Below are 18708 nucleotides of genomic sequence, written 5' to 3'. Positions count from 1 at the left end.
AATAAAAGTGAACATTTAGTTTTGTCTTTATATAGAAGTTATTTGGTTTTATCTTGTATATTATAGGCTAGTATTATCTTGTATATTATAGTTTGGTGAAAAAGTAATTGCAGTTTTAGACTGTGAATTTTAAATCATTTTAACTAGGCTCAAGCACATCTTTATTAATCAAAATAGGAACCATTAAAATCAGCACATTTTTGCCAATGAGAAATAAGTTTGTTTATTCCTGTAGCATAAAAATCCATGCTTCGGGATTCGACCGACTTCTGGAAAGCAGTTTCTGCCTCCTGCTGGTTGTGGGAGCATTTTCACTTCAAAAAGCTGAGATGCTTGAAGAAGTGGCAGTCAGTTTGTGAGAGGTCAGGTGAATATAGAGAAAGAAGCAAAACTTGTAGCCCAGATCATTCAACTTTTGACGGCTTGGTTGTGTGATGTGTGATCGGGCATTGTGTGAAGAACTGGGCTCTTTCTGTTGATCAATGCCAGCTGTAGATGCTGAAGTTTTCAGTGCATCTTATGGATTTGCTGAGCATACTTCTCAGATGTAATCATGTCATCAGGACTCAGAAAACTGTAGTAGATGACACAGGCAGCAAACCACCAAACAGTGACCATGACCTTTTTTTGGTACAAGTTTAACTTTAGGAAGTACTTGGAGCTTTTTCTCCATCCAACCACTGAGCTGGTTGTCACTGATCATTGTATGAAATCCACTTTTCATTGCACATCACAATCCAATATAGAAACGGTGCATTGTTGTTGCATAGAATAAGAGAAGATGATTTTTTTGATTTACAATCAGCTCATGAGGCACCCACCTTCCCAATTCGTTTCAAATGCTGAACAACCATAGAATGGTCAGTGCTGAGCTCTCCAGCAACTTCTCTTATAGTTGTAAGAGGATCAGCTTTGACGATGCTCTCATTTGGTCATTGTCAACTTCCAATGGCTGGCCACTGCACTCATCTTCCAGGCTCTAATCTCCCCTGAAAAACTTCTTTATCACCACTGCACTGTACATTTGTTATCAGTTCCTGGGCCTAATGTGTTGTTGATTTTGCAAGTTGTCTCCACTGCTTTACAACCCAATTTGAACTCAAATAAGATAATCACTCAAATTTTCTTTTTGTCTAACATCACTTCCCTGGTCTAAAATAAATATAAAATAAACAGCAAGTAATAAGTCATTAGCAAAAAAAAAAAAAAACAAGAAATGTGCATTAAAATGATGTAGGCATGTGTGCGTGCTAAGTCACACACAGTCATGCCCAACTGTTTGTGACACTATGGACTATAGTCCGCCAGGCTCCCCTATCCATGGGATTATCTAGGCAAGAATACTGGAGTGGGTTGGCATTTCCTTTTCCAGGTAATCTTCCCATCCCAGGGATCGAACCCACATCTCTTAAGTCTTCTGCACCGGCAGGCAGGCTTTTTACCACTAGCACCACAAATGAAACAACAAAGTCCAACAACCTGCAGTTACTTTTGCACCAACCTAAATAATTTGTCTGAGCTTTGCTAAATATTTTCAATGGCTTCCCAACCTCCACCTGACCCGAGCCACCCAGTTCATGGTCTTATCCTTCACCCTGAAGTTACCAACAACCATGCCCTTCCACAATCTCAGCCTCTCTGACTCCCTCGCCCCACCCTTCCAGCTTACTCCCCAGAGCATCTCCCCACCCCCTCACCCCCACCAGCAATTCCTTGACCCTCACCTTATGCTTTCAATGCACTGATCCCACCTTTTTTCACTGGTCCCTTTACCAGCTTACAGTCTGATCTGTCTTCATAATCTGGAACAACTGGGGTCATCAGCCCTATTGTTCCCCCTGTGTTGATATCGAGCCTCCTTCCTCATGACCTTTGCCATGGGCAGAGCTCCTCACGCTGGCTCCTGGCAATAATCTACTCCCTTTCCGCCTCCCCTTCTTGCATTCATCTCACAGACCCTCATCCTGGTTAAAGGCAACCCTCCAGCTGGACTGCCCCATATCCTAAATGTGTTCAGAAAAAAGTACAGAACCTCAGGAGGAACTGTCAGGCCACCAACACATATACTTCATGTCTCAAGCCTAGCCCATTCCTTCTTCACTCTCATGGAGAAAATTTTCACTTCCTTCCTCCCTTTCCTCTCAGTTGACAATTCTGTTTCCCATTTCATTCAGAAAGTAGAAGCAACCAGAAGAGAAGTGTCACAAGCTTCCACCATGCCCACCCATCGCCTGCATCCGCCTCCACACTGCCAGCTCCCCACAGTGCCGTGGATGGACCAGCATCCACGTGAGGCTGGCCTTGCACTTGTGTCCCAGGCCTCCTCCCCCTCACAGTGCTCCTGTATTGTCCCACCCCTCCCCGGGTTATCAAGCATTCCCTCTCCGCTAGAACATTCCCACCGGCATCACTCATGCCTTGAGCCCTCCCCTGACCACAGAGCAGCCAGAGGAGTGGTAGATCCCACACTAGCACAGTGCGGGAGGACATAGAGACATCGAGGGAGGGACAACAAAGGAGACGGTGGGGGCACAGGAGGCTAGACCAGCATACGCAAAGGCCCCATAGAAGGAGGGAGCATGGCGGGAAGGGAGCTGGGACTGCAGGTGCGCTGAGACAGAGGTTAGACCAGACGGCGGTTGGGCCCTGTTAAAGATGTTGAAATTTTCCCTAAGAACATCAAGAAGCTGTTGAGCACTTTCAAACTGAAGATGGCTTGAACAGATCTGCATTGTCAAAGCTTCACTATGATCATTCTGTAAAGATGGATAAGAGTGAGTACAAAATGGCCAGTGGGGAGGCTACCACAGTCATCTAGGGAAGCAAGGAGGGTGGCCTGGCAGTGGGTATTGCTCTTGTTGGGGAAAAAAAATCGATGGGTTTGAAAGATTCTGAGAGCTGATACAGACAGGATGTCGTGATGGATGGAGCCTGCAGGGAAGAGGCAGAAATGTTGGCAATGATGGCTGGGCTCAGGCTTGCATGAGGCAGCAACAGAGAGGCCTTGGCTGACCTAATTGTTGCCTCCAGAAGACCAGGCTTGAGGGATAGATCATGAGTTCCGGTTTGGACCTGCTGAGTGTACAATGCTTTTAAAACATCCACCAAGAGACATCAAATAGGCAGTTGGATCGCCAGGTCTGGACCTCACAGGAGAGGTCTGGGCTGTTGATACTTTGACACAGCCTCTCTACAAACATCTCTGGAGCCCTTCTCCTGTGCAAGGCACTGTGCTGGGATCCAGTGGTCCAAAGATGATGGAGGCAGGGGCTGGGGCCAGGGTGCGTGGGGAGCAGCTGCACTAGAGGTCCAAGCCTGAAGGGTGGGGCCCTTAAAAGAGAGACGTGGAGGCACCACCTGTGGTTGGGGGTTGAGCACAGTCCCCAATTTGTCAGGAGCCATGGGGCACTTCAGTACCATTCTCAGCGCCTCACCTCCTGCACAGATTCCTTATAAAGATGCCTGGCACCAAGTTGGTGCTGATGAAATACTTGTCAGACTGAATTGAGAGAAAAGGAAAGTGCTTTGCAAAGTGGTTTTCAAATACACTGATTTGTAATTTTACCAATGGGGAGGTAAATGTTATCCTCTTAGAAACAGAAATGAAGACTCTTCTCAGGAAAAAAGTCTGTGGTTGGATGGGGGATAAGTCAGGAGAGGTAGGGGAAGCCTCTGGTTAATGCATCAAGATGCTGAGAGCAGGGTGGGCACATGTTCATGACCACAGAGGAGGGGGAGACAGCAAGGTATGGGGTGGGGAGGGTGCCAAGCAAGACAAGACATGGTCCAGCACACACAGAGAAGATACCTGCCCCACTGGGAGCATTCTGAGCCAAATTCTGTCTACCTGGAGTCCTCATATGCTCTGGGGAATCTCTCTTCTTGCAGAAGTTGGGAAAGGAAGTGAATTTGGCAGAGATACAGTTAAGGGGAGGTGAGGGTTGTAAGGTAAGGATCAACCATCTTCTCTGTTATATGTAGTACAGAACTACCTATGCATGCATGCTAAGTCGCGTCAGTCATGTCCAACTCTGCAATCCTATTGTAGCCCGCCACGATCCTCTGTCCATGGGATGCTCCAGGCAAGAATGTTGGAGTGGGTTGTCATGCCCTCCTCTAGGGGATCTTCCTGACCCAGGGATTGAACCCATGTCTCCTTTGTCTCCTGCCTTGGCAGGCGGGTTCTTTACCACTAGCACCACCTAGGATCCCCAGTGTTACCTATACATATTATAATAGCTAGAAACACAATTATGTAAGCATACCTGTACCGCCCACAATGCAGGAGACCTGGGTTCGATCTCTGGGTTGGGAAAACCCCCTGGAGGAGGCATGGCAACCCACTCCAGTGTTCTTGCCTGGAGAATCCCTGTAGACAGAGGAGCCTGATGGGCTGCAGTCCGTGGGGTTGCAAAGAGTCAGACATGACTGAGCAACTGAGCACATTCTGTATATCCAGCTGTATGATATATCCGGCTGTGTATATGTGTAATAATGACTTAATATTCCTAAATAATACCTATGGTGCATAATAAAACCTACTTTATGGGCTACAAGGCTCAGGATCTTACAAGAAAATAAATTGTTCACACATATTAAGGACTGTATTAATTAGGTGGCATTATCTTCTATCACAGGAAAATCCTGAATGTCAGGGGCTAAATGTAGCAAGGTTCATTTCTCTCTCACTCAATACCCTCAGCACATTTACTAATGTGCCAGGCACTGCTCTGAGTGCTTTAGACGTGTTACCTTATGTCATCCCCACAACAATCGACAAAGGAAGAATCGCTATGATCTCTGCTTTCTGATGAGGAAGCTGAGGCATCTCCGTGAGGCTGAACAAAACCCAGGCAGGCCAGCTGCAGAACCTGCCTCTCACCCACTGTCGCCGTATCTCCCTGCACAGTTTCGAGTGTCCAGTCATTCAGAGAAAGTCAGGCAACATCCATCGTGCCTGTGCTGGTGCTCGGGACACAATGGTGAATGAAACAGACAAAAGTCTCTGTTGTCATGAAGCAGCCATGCTTGTAAATTCTATTCTCCACATAAGTGTTTATGAAGATCGCATTCAGTAGTTCACTCATTCATTTAGGGATCACTGCTGGGGATCTGCTAGACACTGGGCTAGGGGTTCTCATCTGAGCTGGCTCTCACCTTCTCAGCAATCACCAAGGAAAGTTTTAAAACCAAAAGGTCTTTGTTTGAGCCCAGATTCCATCATTTCCTGGCCATGAGGACTTATTCAGTTATTTGAATTGGCACAGAGACAGTTAAGGGAGGTTTGTAGGGTAAGGATCAACCATCTTCTCTGTAATATGTAGTACAGAATTACTTAGCTTGTATTAGCTTGAAATACCTAAAATAGTTATATAAGCACACTTGTATCCAGTCTCCCTGAGCCTCAGTTTCTTCATTTATAAAATGAAGATGCTATTACTCCTCTCACAGGTTGAGTCATACTCCACAAGTCTGGCCAGTGACCCAGGCCTGGGTGGGGTGTTCAACCCTAGGAGTATTGCAGAACTTTCATAGGCTTCATATAGTGAATTCCATGCAATTGCAGATGGGAAAATGCTTTGCAAACTCATCTAAAGGGCTGTGGGAATGTTTGTCAGCCTCGGTCTGGGGTCTGCCCTCTTTGGAAAGCGATCAACTTTCTCGCATGTAAAACACGAGGTGACTCCCAGCCGAGCTGGGGCACAGAGGCAGGCACGCTGGTATTCACCAGTCTCCTCCGTGGCAGTCCCCAGCCCAGATTCAAACCTCCACCGCCCGCCAAGCCTCAGCTAATCCTCAGAAGCCTCGATGCAGAGATGGAAGGCTGGGTTTTGAAGTCTTAAGCCTTAGATCCTCTCTGCAGCACCGCGGGTGTGTGTGTTTTGATTCACTGGGCAGATGTCCAAACAGACAAAGCGATACCTTCCTTGAGGGGGGAGGGGGGAAGTGAGGGAGAGGACTGAGCCAGCTTCAGAAGAACAAGAAGTCAGGAAGAGGCCAGTGGGCACTGAGTCCCTGGAGATTTGGATGTCTCACAAGCACTTTCTTCCCTTGTTTTCCAGGGAACTTCAAAGGTCTCTGCAAGCAAATCGATCACTTCCCAGAGGATGCAGATTATGAAGCTGACACAGCAGAATATTTCCTCCGTGAGTGGATGCAATTTTTTTATCTCTCTCCTGGTGATGGGTCTTGCCCTTCCATCCTTTAAGCACCAAAGGCCAGAACTATCTAGAGGTCTCTGTCACTGCAGAGGGCAGGAAAAAGCTGAGCCTTCTGTCTTCCCCCCTTTCCATGGCCAAACCTTCAGGTGTGCTATTTCCCTCTACCCGCAACGCCCTTCCTCCCCTCTTTGTTGGCAAGATCCTACACATTTTCCAGGTTTCCGGTGAAACAACACCTCCTCCAAGAAGTCCTCTATGCCCCTGAAGGGGTTCCCAGAGCCTAGCATCTTTATCATGCTGCTGGGTCCATGTCTGTTTGAGCAACCAGCTCCCTGACAGTGTTGCCAATTCCACTAGAACTCTGATAGAACTCTACCTATCTCATTCATCATTATATTCCCAGCCCAGTGCCCGGCACATAGAAAGTACTCCGTAGATATTTCTTGAACAATCCAATGAGGAGACTCACCAGGCAGTGCCAGACTGGAACTTCTACTGAAACAATGAGATTTTTTTTTTTCTTTCCCCACAAATCAAGTCAAAGTTAAATCCTGATGTAATAGCTGTGATCTTAAATCCACCTGAGACATAGTATCAAGAGAAAGCATTTTGAGACCCAAGGAAAATCTCTCAAGAAGCAGCGAAAACTAACAAGGTAAAATGTTCCAGGAGAAAAGGATTTCCAGAAGAGAGGCTGAGGGTCCTTAATGCATGGGACCGCAAAGCCACCCCAGCAGAAGTAGCTGAAAGCTCTGTACGAAGCTCTCAGACAGCACTTCTGAAAGCAGTTTGCTCTCCTCCCAGGAGCACCCCTCCCTGCCCCCGCCCCCATCCGCTCTGCTCCCAAGTGCCCTTCCCCAGCCAAAGCCTCCCTCCCATCCCCCACAGCAGTGGTTAGTATTGGATCATTTCTTTGAAAAATGTAGGAAGCATTTTATTATATGGATCACCCCTGTCACTTTCAATAATTACTCCTTGCGTCAAACCCAACTCTCAGGTCAGCCTGAAATCTGGGTTTCATTTCAAAGCCCATGGAACATGAAGCCACCCAGGCAGCAAGAAAAAAGAAGGGGACATCAGATCACTCATAGGTCTCTTTTTAAAGGAGAAGGGGCAATATCTTACTAGGCTCGTCCTTTCCCTTTATGAATTCCTAAACGACACTGCTCTCAGATGGAATTCCTGAAGGATCGTTTGTTCTTCCTCTGCATTATGAGGTCTGAAAGTGAAAGTGTCAGTTGCTCAGTCTTGGCCAATTCTTTTCGACCCCATCAACCACTCCATCAACCATAGCCCACCAGGCTCCTGTGTCCACGGGATTCTCCAGGCAAGAATACTGGAGTGGGTTGCCATGCCCTCCTCCAGGGGTCTTCCCAACCCGGGGATTGAATCTGGGTCTCTCTCATTGCAGGCAGATTCTTTACCATCTGAGCCACCAGGGAAACCCCTATTACCTGGTCTAGGGCTCTCAAAGGAGCCTGGCGAGGGCATAGAAACAAATTGAGCACCTTCTGTATGTCAGAGTCTGCACTGAGTGCTGGAGAGTTCCAGAGGAATGAATGAGGCACCGTCCGTGGCTGCAGGCAGAGCACAGCCTAGTAGGTGGATCCTCAGAGAAACAGCAGGACTTGGGAGGCAGGGGCCTGCAGAGACGCCCCCAAGAGAGAAGATAGAAAGGGGAGCCACGTGGGGGTCTGCGCACAAAGCCACACTGGCTGAGCCCAGTGAGGGGGCGATACTTTATCAGTCAGATGCCCAGTGTTGGGGCAGGACCCTTGTCTCATTCATTATTCTACCAAGAACAGTTCCTGGAAGACAGAAGGTGCCCAATAAACACTATTTTGAAAGGAAAGACAGGATTCTTCAGCAGCTATTCCTACCTACTGTATACCTTCATTTCCTGAATTTTAAAGAAAGAATTGTTTAGTGTTTGGTTCATTTTGGTGTCTCTAGACAGAAGACTTGAATGCAAATTAGCAGCACAGGTTTCTGGGAGTCTGACTTGAGTTGACTTAATCCAAAAATATTTTTTAATCATCTATAACAAATTCGCAAACCTTTTCTGAAAAGAGACATTCCAAGCTTTGTGGGCCATAAAGTTTCTGTCTCAACTACTCAACCTTGACCTTGTAGCACAAAAGCAAACCCGGAAGCAACTGAGTATGGCTGTGTTTGCTCCCGTGCAACTTAACTTCACTTGCAAAAATAGGCAACAGGCCTCATTTGGCAGTTTGTTGACCTCTGATCTGTAATATGCTAGTCTGGGGTTAGACAACAAAAGTAATTATTTAAAGCTGGAAGATGTGAATTCCCATCATTCTCTGTCAACCTCTAACCTGACTGGCTAGAGAAACTAGAAGACAGAAGTCATTCTTCTAGAAAGACTGCCTGCCCTAGTGTGGTGGGCAGAGCTGGTGCCCAGGAAGGTGGGCGGAGCTTCTCCTGAAGATGGGCTTTTGGTCCAGGGAGATGGGCGGGGCTGCATTTGGGTGGGTGGGGCCTGAGTCAACTTACCCCGCCCCCCCCGACCCCCGCCCCGTTCTGGTCTGTTAAACCTTCAGCTCACCTACTACGTGGGTTGACAGGCCCAAGAACCTAACCTAGATGCCTCAAGCAGGGAAAGAATGTGATCCGGGGTGCTGAGGAAGCCTGGTGCCTAACCCAGCCTGGAGGCCATCATTCCAAAGTGTTCCCTAGAGAAGGTGGCACCAATGCAGAGCCTTGGACTCTAGAAGCATTCATCCATTCATTCATTCGCTCAGGAGATATTCACTACCACTATGTATAGGGCACTGTTGATGGTATGGGGACTCAGTGTGGACAAAATAAAGAAAGTTAGCGCCTTCATGAAAGTTACACCCTGATGGAGAAAACAAGCAAAAAACAAGGAGCCTGTTATGATCAATCATCTAGACAAGAGATGACAGCAGCTTGAACGCAGGTGGTGGCAGTGAAGGAGGTGGGAAGGGGTCAGAGCCTCAAAATATTCCCAAGGGTCTGCATATAGGATCTTCTGAAAGGTTGCATGTGGATTTCCAGGGACAGGAAAGGATAAAGGATGACTCCAAGGTTTGTGCCCATGGAGGGGGCAGGTTGGGATGGGGAAGGATGGATGCTCAGTATCGGCCACAATAAGTAAAAGAGGCCCACGGACTCCCTGGGGAGGTGACATGGAGTCTGAGACTCACAGGGTGGGACCTGGCCGGAGTCAGGACTCTGAGAGAGGTCAGAATGGGGACGATATTTAGCACCATGAGACTTGATGACAGCACCAAGAAAGTGGTGCAGAGAAAGAAGAGGTCAGGATCTGAGCCCCAGGGTTCGGAGGCCAGGCAGAGGAGGAGCCCCAGGGAAGGAGCTGAGGATGGGTGGCCGGTGAGGTGGCCTGGGTAACCCCTGCCATCCTTGATCCACCAGTTGGATGGAGGATCTGGAACAGAGAGGGAGGCGGAAGATGCCAGGAGGGCATGACTGGCCAGGGGCACAGAGCTCATCTCCTGGACTGGCAGAAAAGGTGGGACTCACTTGTTTTCAAGCCAGCAGACCAAGCTTCAGGCAAGCTCAACACCACTTGAAGGACGGGGCAGAAGGAAAGCACTGAATTAATATCTGATGGGACAAATGAATGAGTGAATGAATGAATGCTTTTACTGCCCAGTCTCCGTGGGTATTCAACGGGATCCCCAGCTTCTCCACGGCCACAGAGTCCAAGGAGGGACAGACTTAACTGGTCCCAGTCATCATCCCGAGTCATTGGACTTCTGGGCCCCACAAAGGTGCGGCTAATACAGGCCTTGCCCACCTATCACTAACTTACCCACAAAGTCATGGTAACCAGTCTGTTTTTTCCAAGCAGCTCCATGGGGCTGTCAGCTGGGTCTGCTGTGTGGCACCTCCTTAGCCCTCTCTCTTCTTCTTTTTTAAATATATATATATATATATATATATTTTATTGAAGTCTAGTTCAGGTGCACAACAAAGTGATTCAGTTATACATATACACATATATTATTTTTGAAATTATTTTCCATTATAGGTTATTATAAGATATCAACTATAGTTCCCTGTACTATACAGTAAACCTTTTTTGTTTGTTACATATCTATTTTTTAATTAGAAATCTAGCATTCTATTCACACATAAGTCAAACAAGTAGAATCAAAATGTCATAAATTTTTTAGTTAGGCAAAAATTCATATATTTTCTAAAATATATATATTTTTATATATGTATACAAAAGTTTTTCTACTATGCTTGATAAAGGCTTGAGAAAGAACATCAAAAAAAAAAAAACATAAGAGATGGAGAAATTGGAAAACACAAACTAAATGAAATGGGAGCACTGAATATGAAATAGAAAAAGTGAAACAAACTAGGTAAAAGTAGATCATCATATAGTCCAGTTGTCCTTAAAATATTAGCCCTCTCTCTTCTTGCCAAAGCTGCCTACCTCAAGCTGGTGAAGAAGAGGTGGTGGTGACCAGGTGTGACTTCCTGTGACTCTTACTGTGTGTTGGTGTGTCCACGTGTCTGTCCTGTGCCCAGGGGCATGAGTGTGTGCTGTGCGCTGTGTCTTTTGATGCCTTCGTGTCTGTGCATCTGAGCATCTATCAGTTTGAATATAAGTGCCTGTGTGTATGCGTGGGTCTGCTTGTGTGCACATGGGTCTCTTCATGGTGTGTGTGTGTGAGTGTGAGTGTGTGTGTGTTGTGTCCAGGAGATGGGAGGTGGCCACACAATGAGGCTGAGGGTGTGAGCTGTGGATGGGAAGCCAGACTAGGGCTTGGGGGCCTCAGCTTCACTCTGAGATGAGACCGTGAAAAGGTTCTGAGCAGAAAGGACTGAGGTCCAGGCTAATGGCACTGTTCCGCTTCTCCTGGAGAACTGACTCCGGGGTCTCAGCAGGAACAGGGAGACCAGTAAGAAATGACAGCCATGACCTAGGCTTGAAATACATGGGGCTTGGATCAGGGAGGAGGTGAGGGAGGTGGATGAAAAGGGGGACTAGTTCTGGAGCCAGCAGGAATTACTGGCATCCTGCATCGGGGTGGAGTGGGGAGGTGAAAGAGAGAAGACTCAGGTGACATCTAGGTGTCCCGTCTGGGAGATGGTGGACAGTGCAGCCCTCCTCTGAGGCTGGGGATGTGGAGGAGGCTGGGTCGCAGGAAGGTGACCACTCTGTTACAGTCTTCTTTCCCACTGGATGCTGAAACAGCTTGAGGACACTGAAGGGAGTAGCTGCAAATAGAGTTCGCTCCCACCCACCCCGCCCAGTGCAGGGCCTGCCCTCAGTCAGGCCCGGGAGAGATTTGCTGAATGAATATACAAGGAACCACTCTCCCTAGAGCCGCCTAGCACATTCCTCCTCTTCCCAGAATGAGGCTGGAGGGGCTCCAGCTGAGCCAAAGCCACCCATCCCAGCCTCAGAAAAGCCCATGCTCTCCCCTGTTCCCCCTTCTCCATCTCCCTCTGCCAGTCCCAGCAGGCCCTGAGGACCAGGGGGCGGGGGGTGGGGGGCACGTCGTTGTGGGGGATACCAGGTGTCAAGGCCTGAGCTTGGGACTTGGAATGAAAGGGCCTGAATTTAAGGTGAGCTCTGCTCTGTGACCTTGGACCAGATACTCACCTTCTCTGAACCTCAATGTATACCAGTCCAGGTGAGGGTGAGGGGCAATTCTGAGGATACCATGAGACAAGGGTTAGGGCGGTGCTTTGTTTGGGCTCCCCAGCTACCCCAGGGGAGTGCTGAGGGAAGTGCACTGCCCCTCCTTGCCCCCTAGAGCTTCGAAGTTCGGGGAGACAGCCTTCCATCTCCAGAAATGCTGAAAGTAGACATGCTGTGAGGGTCACCAACCCCACTCTCCCATTTTACAGAAGAGGAAGACACTGAGGCCCAGAGAGGGACAGTGACCGGCCCCAGCCCAGTACAATTCCTGGGACACCACCTGTGTGTTCAGTCACTCAGTCATGTCTGACTCTTTGTGACCCCATCGACTATAGCCTGCCAGTCTCCTTTGTCCATGGGATTCTCCACTTTCTTGTCTGTAAAATGGGACTGAAAATAAGAACACTGTCTACCATAAAGGGTGCCTGCTAAGTCACTTCAGCTGTGAAGTGACTCTTTTGCCTCCCCATGGACTGTAGCAGCCTGCCAGACTCCTCTGTCCATGGGATTCTCCAGGCAAGAATACTGGAGTGGGTTGCCATTTCCTCCTCCAGGGGATCTTCCTGACCCAGGGATCGAACCTGGGTCTCCTGCATTGCAGGCAGATTCTTTACCATCTGAACCACCTGGGAGCCCTGGGACACCACCTGCCTCCCTGGTTATCCAGGCCACATGTTCCTGTCCACTGCCCGGGAACTGCAGCCCTTTTCAGCAAAATTGTCATGAGGGACGTCCCTTTCAGAGGTCACTGCGGTGGGGTGACCACATCCTGCAGTCAGGAATATCTAAGTTAGAGCCCCTACTAACTCACATCCAGGCAGCCAGAGCGAATGCTTCATGATCAGCACCTCCGCCTCGCACCCTCCGCCCATGGGGATAGCTTCTGTTCTGTCCTGGTTCACTTATTAAAGTACCCAATGCCACCCTCACCACACTGACTTCACGACCTGTACTTTAATAAACATCAGTCTAGGTAACCCCAGGCCCGTGAGAAACAGCAATAATACTCTCTGCCATGTAAGAACTAACATTTCCTGGGGCTTGTGGGTACCAGACACGGTTCTCATTTCTTCAGACGCGTTGACTCATTGCCCCTTATTGTGGCCCTGGGAGCTGGGTGTGTCCTGCAGCAGAGGAGGCCACTGAGCCTCGTGGGGTGGGGGCAACATGGGATGCGCTCAGGCCATCTCTCCTGAGCCAATCACCGACCCCAGAGACCACAGAAAGTCAGAAAGCCTCCACCACCTGCACAGCTGGCCCTCCCAGAGGAAGCTCGCTGGGGTCTGAAATTCCTTTCCTATGTCAGTAGATAGAGCAAACTTTCATGGAACACTTGGCCTGACACACCACACGTTACCCTCATTCATCTCACAACAACCCTAAGAAGTAGGTACCGTTGGTGTCTCCATTACACAGATGAGAAAACTGAGACAGAGAGGCCACACCGCCAGTGGGAGACCAGGGGAGTGCAGGATGGGACCCCAAGCAGCCCACATCAGGAGCCCACGCTCCTAACCACCGCTCTGAGTGGCTTTCCCTCCATCCCTCCCTCCCCCTGCCTCTTCCCTCCTCTCCTCCTCTCTCCTGTCACTCTTTCTCACACACTCACTCTCTCACGCTCACTCTCACCTGCATTTACAGCAGCTCATCCCCTTTCACAGTCACTGGCTCCTCATCCAGCACAGCATGCAGGAGGAGATGGCGAGAGATGCCCCGGAGCCCAGAAGCTCCACCCAACCCAGCACATCTGTGTCCTGTTAGAACACATCAAATTCCAAAGGGAATAACAGGCATAAAGAGTTTAACACCATGCCAAGAAAATAAGGAGCCCCGGCTTCCCCTATACCTGATCATGATGACTGTTTTGATGAAAGGCATGACCAGCACCTGGCCAGCGTGGCTGAATGGTCTCTGATGGAGGTCTGCGGGGCACAGGACCACCAGGGATGGATGAAACCTTACAAGTCATCTGGTCCCACCTAATCAGAGCCAGACCTGAGACCCAGAGAAGGGAAAACCCACAATCAGGCCTCAGGACAAGCCAGGCAAAGAGTGGGCACTAGGCAGAGGTCCGCCCACCTCCCTCCACCCTACACACCACTCCCCTCCTCCTCTGCCAGACTGAGTGTGGAAGCAGGATCCCCGAGTGCAGCCATCTACTTGTCCTCCAGCTGTGCCCACCACAGGACACCATGGGTGCCAGGCTCACAGGGCACTAGATTGGAGATGATCTGTCTACAGAACATGGCCAAAGAAAGGGTGAGTGAGGGATTTATGGCTGAGCCTACCTGCTCCCAAAGGCTAGATGATATTCCCTTCTGGGTGCTTATGACACTCTTCATTTTCATCACTAGCATAGAAAACAATAATACACTGTTCCTAGTTTACCCAAGGCTCTGTATTTTCAAAAGCTTCCACAGTCTTCTTCCGATTTAATTACTGTCACCCTGTAAGGTGGGACTTCCCAGGTGGTGCTAGTGGTAAAGAACCCATCTGCCACTGCAGGAGATGTAAGAGAGGAGGGTTCGATCCCTGGGTTGGGAAGATCCCTTGAAAGAGGAAATGGCAACCCACCCAGTATTCTTGCCTGGAAAATTCCATAGACGGAGCTTGGTGGGCTACAGTCCACAGGGTCACACAGAGTCGGACATTACTGAAGTGACTTAGCAGGCACCCTATAAGGTAGACAGATTTCCAGTTTTCAGTCCCATTTTACAGACAAGGAAGTGGAGGCCTCAGCAACACCAAGAGATTGGCCCAAGGTCTTCCCAAGCCAGTCACTAAATACTGGGGCTCCCCAAGCCTCAAGGTAAACCCCCTACTCTTCCATGCTCAAGCTCTGCTGTGCTCACCTCGGAGTCTGACTCCCCATTTACAGCTTCAGCCTACACTGCGCCTCTGTGCCCCAGTCTTACACATCCATCTCCCCACTCCATGCTCCCCATGCATGTCCCCAGAGCACCTCAGCCTTCATGTGTCCCAAACAAACCTTGATTTCCCTCCTTACCCCTTGATCCTCTCCAAGCCCCATAAGTGGTTTTATCTAACAAGCCAGCAAACTTGAGACCCAGAAGTTATCCTTAACGCCACCCTCTTCTCCACACATATCCATTCATCACCAAGCTTTACTTCACCTCCTAAACACCCCTCAAATGCACCCTCCCCTGCTAGACTCTTTGCATCTGCCCTGGTCCAAGCACCACTATCACTTATGCGGTGAGAAACAGTCCTCCTCCTGATGCCCTATAGCAACCCTGGACCCCTTCTTAATTCATTTGCTTCTGAAAATGCAAATCAGGACTTCCCTAGTGGTCCAATGATTAAGACTCTGTGCTCCCAATGCTGGAGGCACAGGTTCGATCTCTGGTTGGGGAAGTAGGATCCCACATGCCCTGGGTGTAGCCAAAAAAAATATTTTTAATTAAAATCCAAATCAGATTGTGATGGCCCTGCTAGCTTTAAGACCTTTAAAGGCTACCTGTGAGTCCCCGGGTGGCCTGGGCCCGGTTGCTTCAACTCCCTTAGAGCTCCCCAAGGCCCCGCTCTAGGTCTCTGTGACCAGCCCCTTCAAGTTCCCAGATGAGCCATGCGTCTTCCAGCCCTTGCTCATGTTGCATCCTCTCCCTAGAACGCCCTGCCTCTATTCTGCCCACTTAGCTTCCCCTTGTCCATCAATCTCAGGAAAGCCCTCTCCAATGCCCATGTGAGCCATGAGGATGCTCTGAGAGCCGGGGTGCAGTGGTTTGGTGCACAGCCTAGAGTCAGACTCCCTAGGTTCACAAACCCAGCTCCTCCATTTCCTCCCTGAGTGGGCTTGAACAAAAGGCTTAATCTCTCTGTGCCTCAGTTTTAGTCTGTGTGTGATGGGAGTAATTATGGAGTTGTAAATGAGAACTAAGGGTTCACACAGATCCACAGTGTGTGTGTCCCCAGCACACACTGATCCTTCAGTCAGCATCAGCCATCTACAGATGACACTCAGTTCAGCTCAGTCGTGTCCGACTCTCTGCGACCCCAAGGACTGCAGCATGCCAGGCTTCCCTGTCCATCACCAATGCCCAGAGCTTGCTCAAACTCTTGTCCATTGAGTCAGTGATGCCATCCAACCATCTCATCCTCTGTTGTCCCCTTCTCCTCCTGCCTTCAATCTTTTCCAGCATCAGGGTCTTTTCCAAGGAGTCAGTTCTTCATATCAGGTGGCCAAAGTATTGGAGTTTCGGCTTCAGCATCAGCCCTTCCAATGAAGGGCTGATTTCCTTGAGGACTGACTGGTTTGATCTCCTTGCAGTACGTTAGACTACCACTTGCCTTCATGGTGCCATATGGGTAATTTTCTGGCATAGCACTTCATCCTAATTGTTAATTACATGTTCATCTGTGCCATATGTCCTTCATGAGAACTTAAACTCAATGAAGGCATGGACCAGGCCTGATTTTGCACCCATAAACCTTCTATGCTCAGCCTGGAACCAAGCATGGTGACGGCCACATAGTCAAAAGAAAAACATCCCTCCACTCTGGACCACACAGCTTTTCCCTAGTACAGGGCACTATGTGGGCCAAATTGTAATAGGCAGACCAAATCTGGCCCACCATTTTTCTAAATAAAGTTTTATTGGAACACATCCACACTCATTGCTGATGGCTATTCTCATGCTACAAGGGCAGAGTTGAGTAGTTACAGCAGGGACCTTACGGCTGCAAAGCCAGAAACCTTGACTACGTGTCCCTTTACCGAAATATGTTGCCAATTCCTCGAGATTATTTGTAATATGCAACCAAGACTCATACCGTCATGGGGTTGGTAGAAGGTTTAAGTGGGTTCACCCATGGGAAGTACTTAGTGGGGCCTGGCATGTAGGAAGAAACCCAGAAATGGTGTTGTGCAGTTTCATACGCTTACTTGTAGATCAATAAATACCTGTGCATTGAATAAATAAGATATTCTCTTATCCTCATGATAAGTTTTAGCATTAATAGTAATGCTATTCTTTGGCATTGCCTTTCTTTGGGACTGGAATGAAAACTGACCTTTTCCAGTCCTGTGGCCACTGCTGAGTTTTCCAAATTTGCTGGCAAACTGAGTGCAGCACTTTCACAGCATCATCTTTTAGGATTTGAAATAGCTCAACTGGAATTCTATCACCTCCACTAGCTTTGTTCATAGTGATGCTTTCTAAGGCCCACTTGACTTCACATTCCAGGACGTCTGTCTCTAGGTGAGTGATCACACCATCGTGATTATCTGGGTCATGAAGACCTTTTTTGTACAGTTCTGTGTATTCTTGCCACCTGTTCTTAATATCTTCTGCTTCTGTTAGGTCCCTACCATTTCTGTCCTTTATTGAGCCCATCTTTGCATAAATTGTTCCCTTAGTATCTCTAATTTTCTTGAAGAGATCTCTAGTCTTTCCCATTCTATTGTTTTCCTCTATTTCTTTGCATTGATCATGGAGGAAGGCTTTATCTCTCCTGGCTATTCTTTGGAACTCTGCATTCAGATGCTTATATCTTTCTTTTTTTTTTTTAATCTCAGAGAACATTTATGTTTCATATTAGAAAAATTAAAGTAATATAAATTTTATTCTTCTTTGGTTTCTTTTCTGGATTACATTTTTTAATATAAATTTATTTTAATTGGAGGTTAATTACTTTACAATATTGCATTTAGATGCTTATATCTTTCCTTTTCTCCTTTGCTTTTTGCTTCTCTTCTTTTCACAGCTATTTGTAAGGCCTCCTCAGACAGCCATTTTCCTTTTTTGCATTTGTTTTTCTTGGGGATGGTCTTGATTCCTGTCTCCTGTACAGTGTCACATACTTCCATCCATAGTACATCACGCACTCTGTCTATCAGATCTAGTCCCTTCAATCTATTTCTCACTTCCACTGTATAGTCATAAGGGATTTGATTTAGGTCATACCTGAATGGTCTAGTGGTTTTCTCCACTTTCTTCAATTTCGGTCTGAATTTTGCAATAAGGAGTTCATGATCTGAGCCACAGTCAGCTCCCGGTCTTGTTTTTGTTGACTGTATAGAGCTTCTCCATCTTTGGCTACAAAGAATATAATCAATGTGAATTTGACATTGACCATCTGGTGATGTCCATGTGTAGAGTCTTCTCTTGTGTTGTTGGAAGAGGGTGTTTGCTATGACTAGAGTGTTCTCTTGGAAGAACTCTATTAGCCTTTGCCCTGCTTCATTCTGTATTCCAAGGCCAAATTTGCCTGTTACTCGAGGTGTTTCTTGACTTCCTACTTTTGCATTCCAGTCCCGTATAATGAAAAGGACATCTTTTTTGGGTGTTAGTTCTAGAAGGTCTTGTAGGTATTCATAGAACTGTACAATTTCAGCTTCTTCAGCATTACTGGTCAGAGCATAGACTTGGATTACCATGATGTTGAATGGTTTGCCTTGGAAATGAATAGAGATCATTGTAGTTTTTGAGGTTGCATCCAAGTACTGCATTTCGGACTCTTTTGTTGACTATGATGGCCACTCCATTTCTTCTAAGGGATTCCTGCCCACAGTACTAGATATAATGGTCATCTGAGTTAAATTCACCCATTCCAGTCCATCTTAGTTCACTGACTCCTAGAATGTCGATGTTCACTCTTGTCATCTCCTGTTTGACCACTTCCAGTTTGCCTTGATTCATGGACCTGACATTCCAGGTTCCTCTGCAATATTGCTCTTTACAGCATCGAACTCTGTTTCCATCACTAGTCCTATTCACAACTGGGTGTTGTTTTTGCTTTGGCTCCATCCCTTCATTCTTTCTGAAGTTATTTCTCCACTGATCTCCAGTAGCATATTGGGCACCTACCAACCTGAGGAGTTCATCTTTCAGTGTCCTATCTTTTTGCCTTTTCATACTGTTC

General features: G+C 47.8%; 1 protein-coding gene across 1 annotated transcript in view; it reads left to right on the top strand.

Moving 5' to 3' along the window:
* CACNG2 (calcium voltage-gated channel auxiliary subunit gamma 2) overlaps positions 1 to 18708 on the top strand; it is a 121900-nt gene that overhangs the window by 95447 nt on the left and 7745 nt on the right. Inside the window, exon 2 of the mRNA XM_019960113.2 lies at positions 6063 to 6146. Coding sequence (XP_019815672.2) covers positions 6063 to 6146 — 84 coding nt within the window. The remainder of the gene's footprint in view (positions 1 to 6062; positions 6147 to 18708) is intronic.

Source organism: Bos indicus, chromosome 5, assembly GCF_029378745.1.
Source record: "Bos indicus isolate NIAB-ARS_2022 breed Sahiwal x Tharparkar chromosome 5, NIAB-ARS_B.indTharparkar_mat_pri_1.0, whole genome shotgun sequence".
NCBI lineage: Eukaryota > Metazoa > Chordata > Mammalia > Artiodactyla > Bovidae > Bos > Bos indicus.
This window is presented reverse-complemented; position numbering and strand designations above follow the sequence as displayed.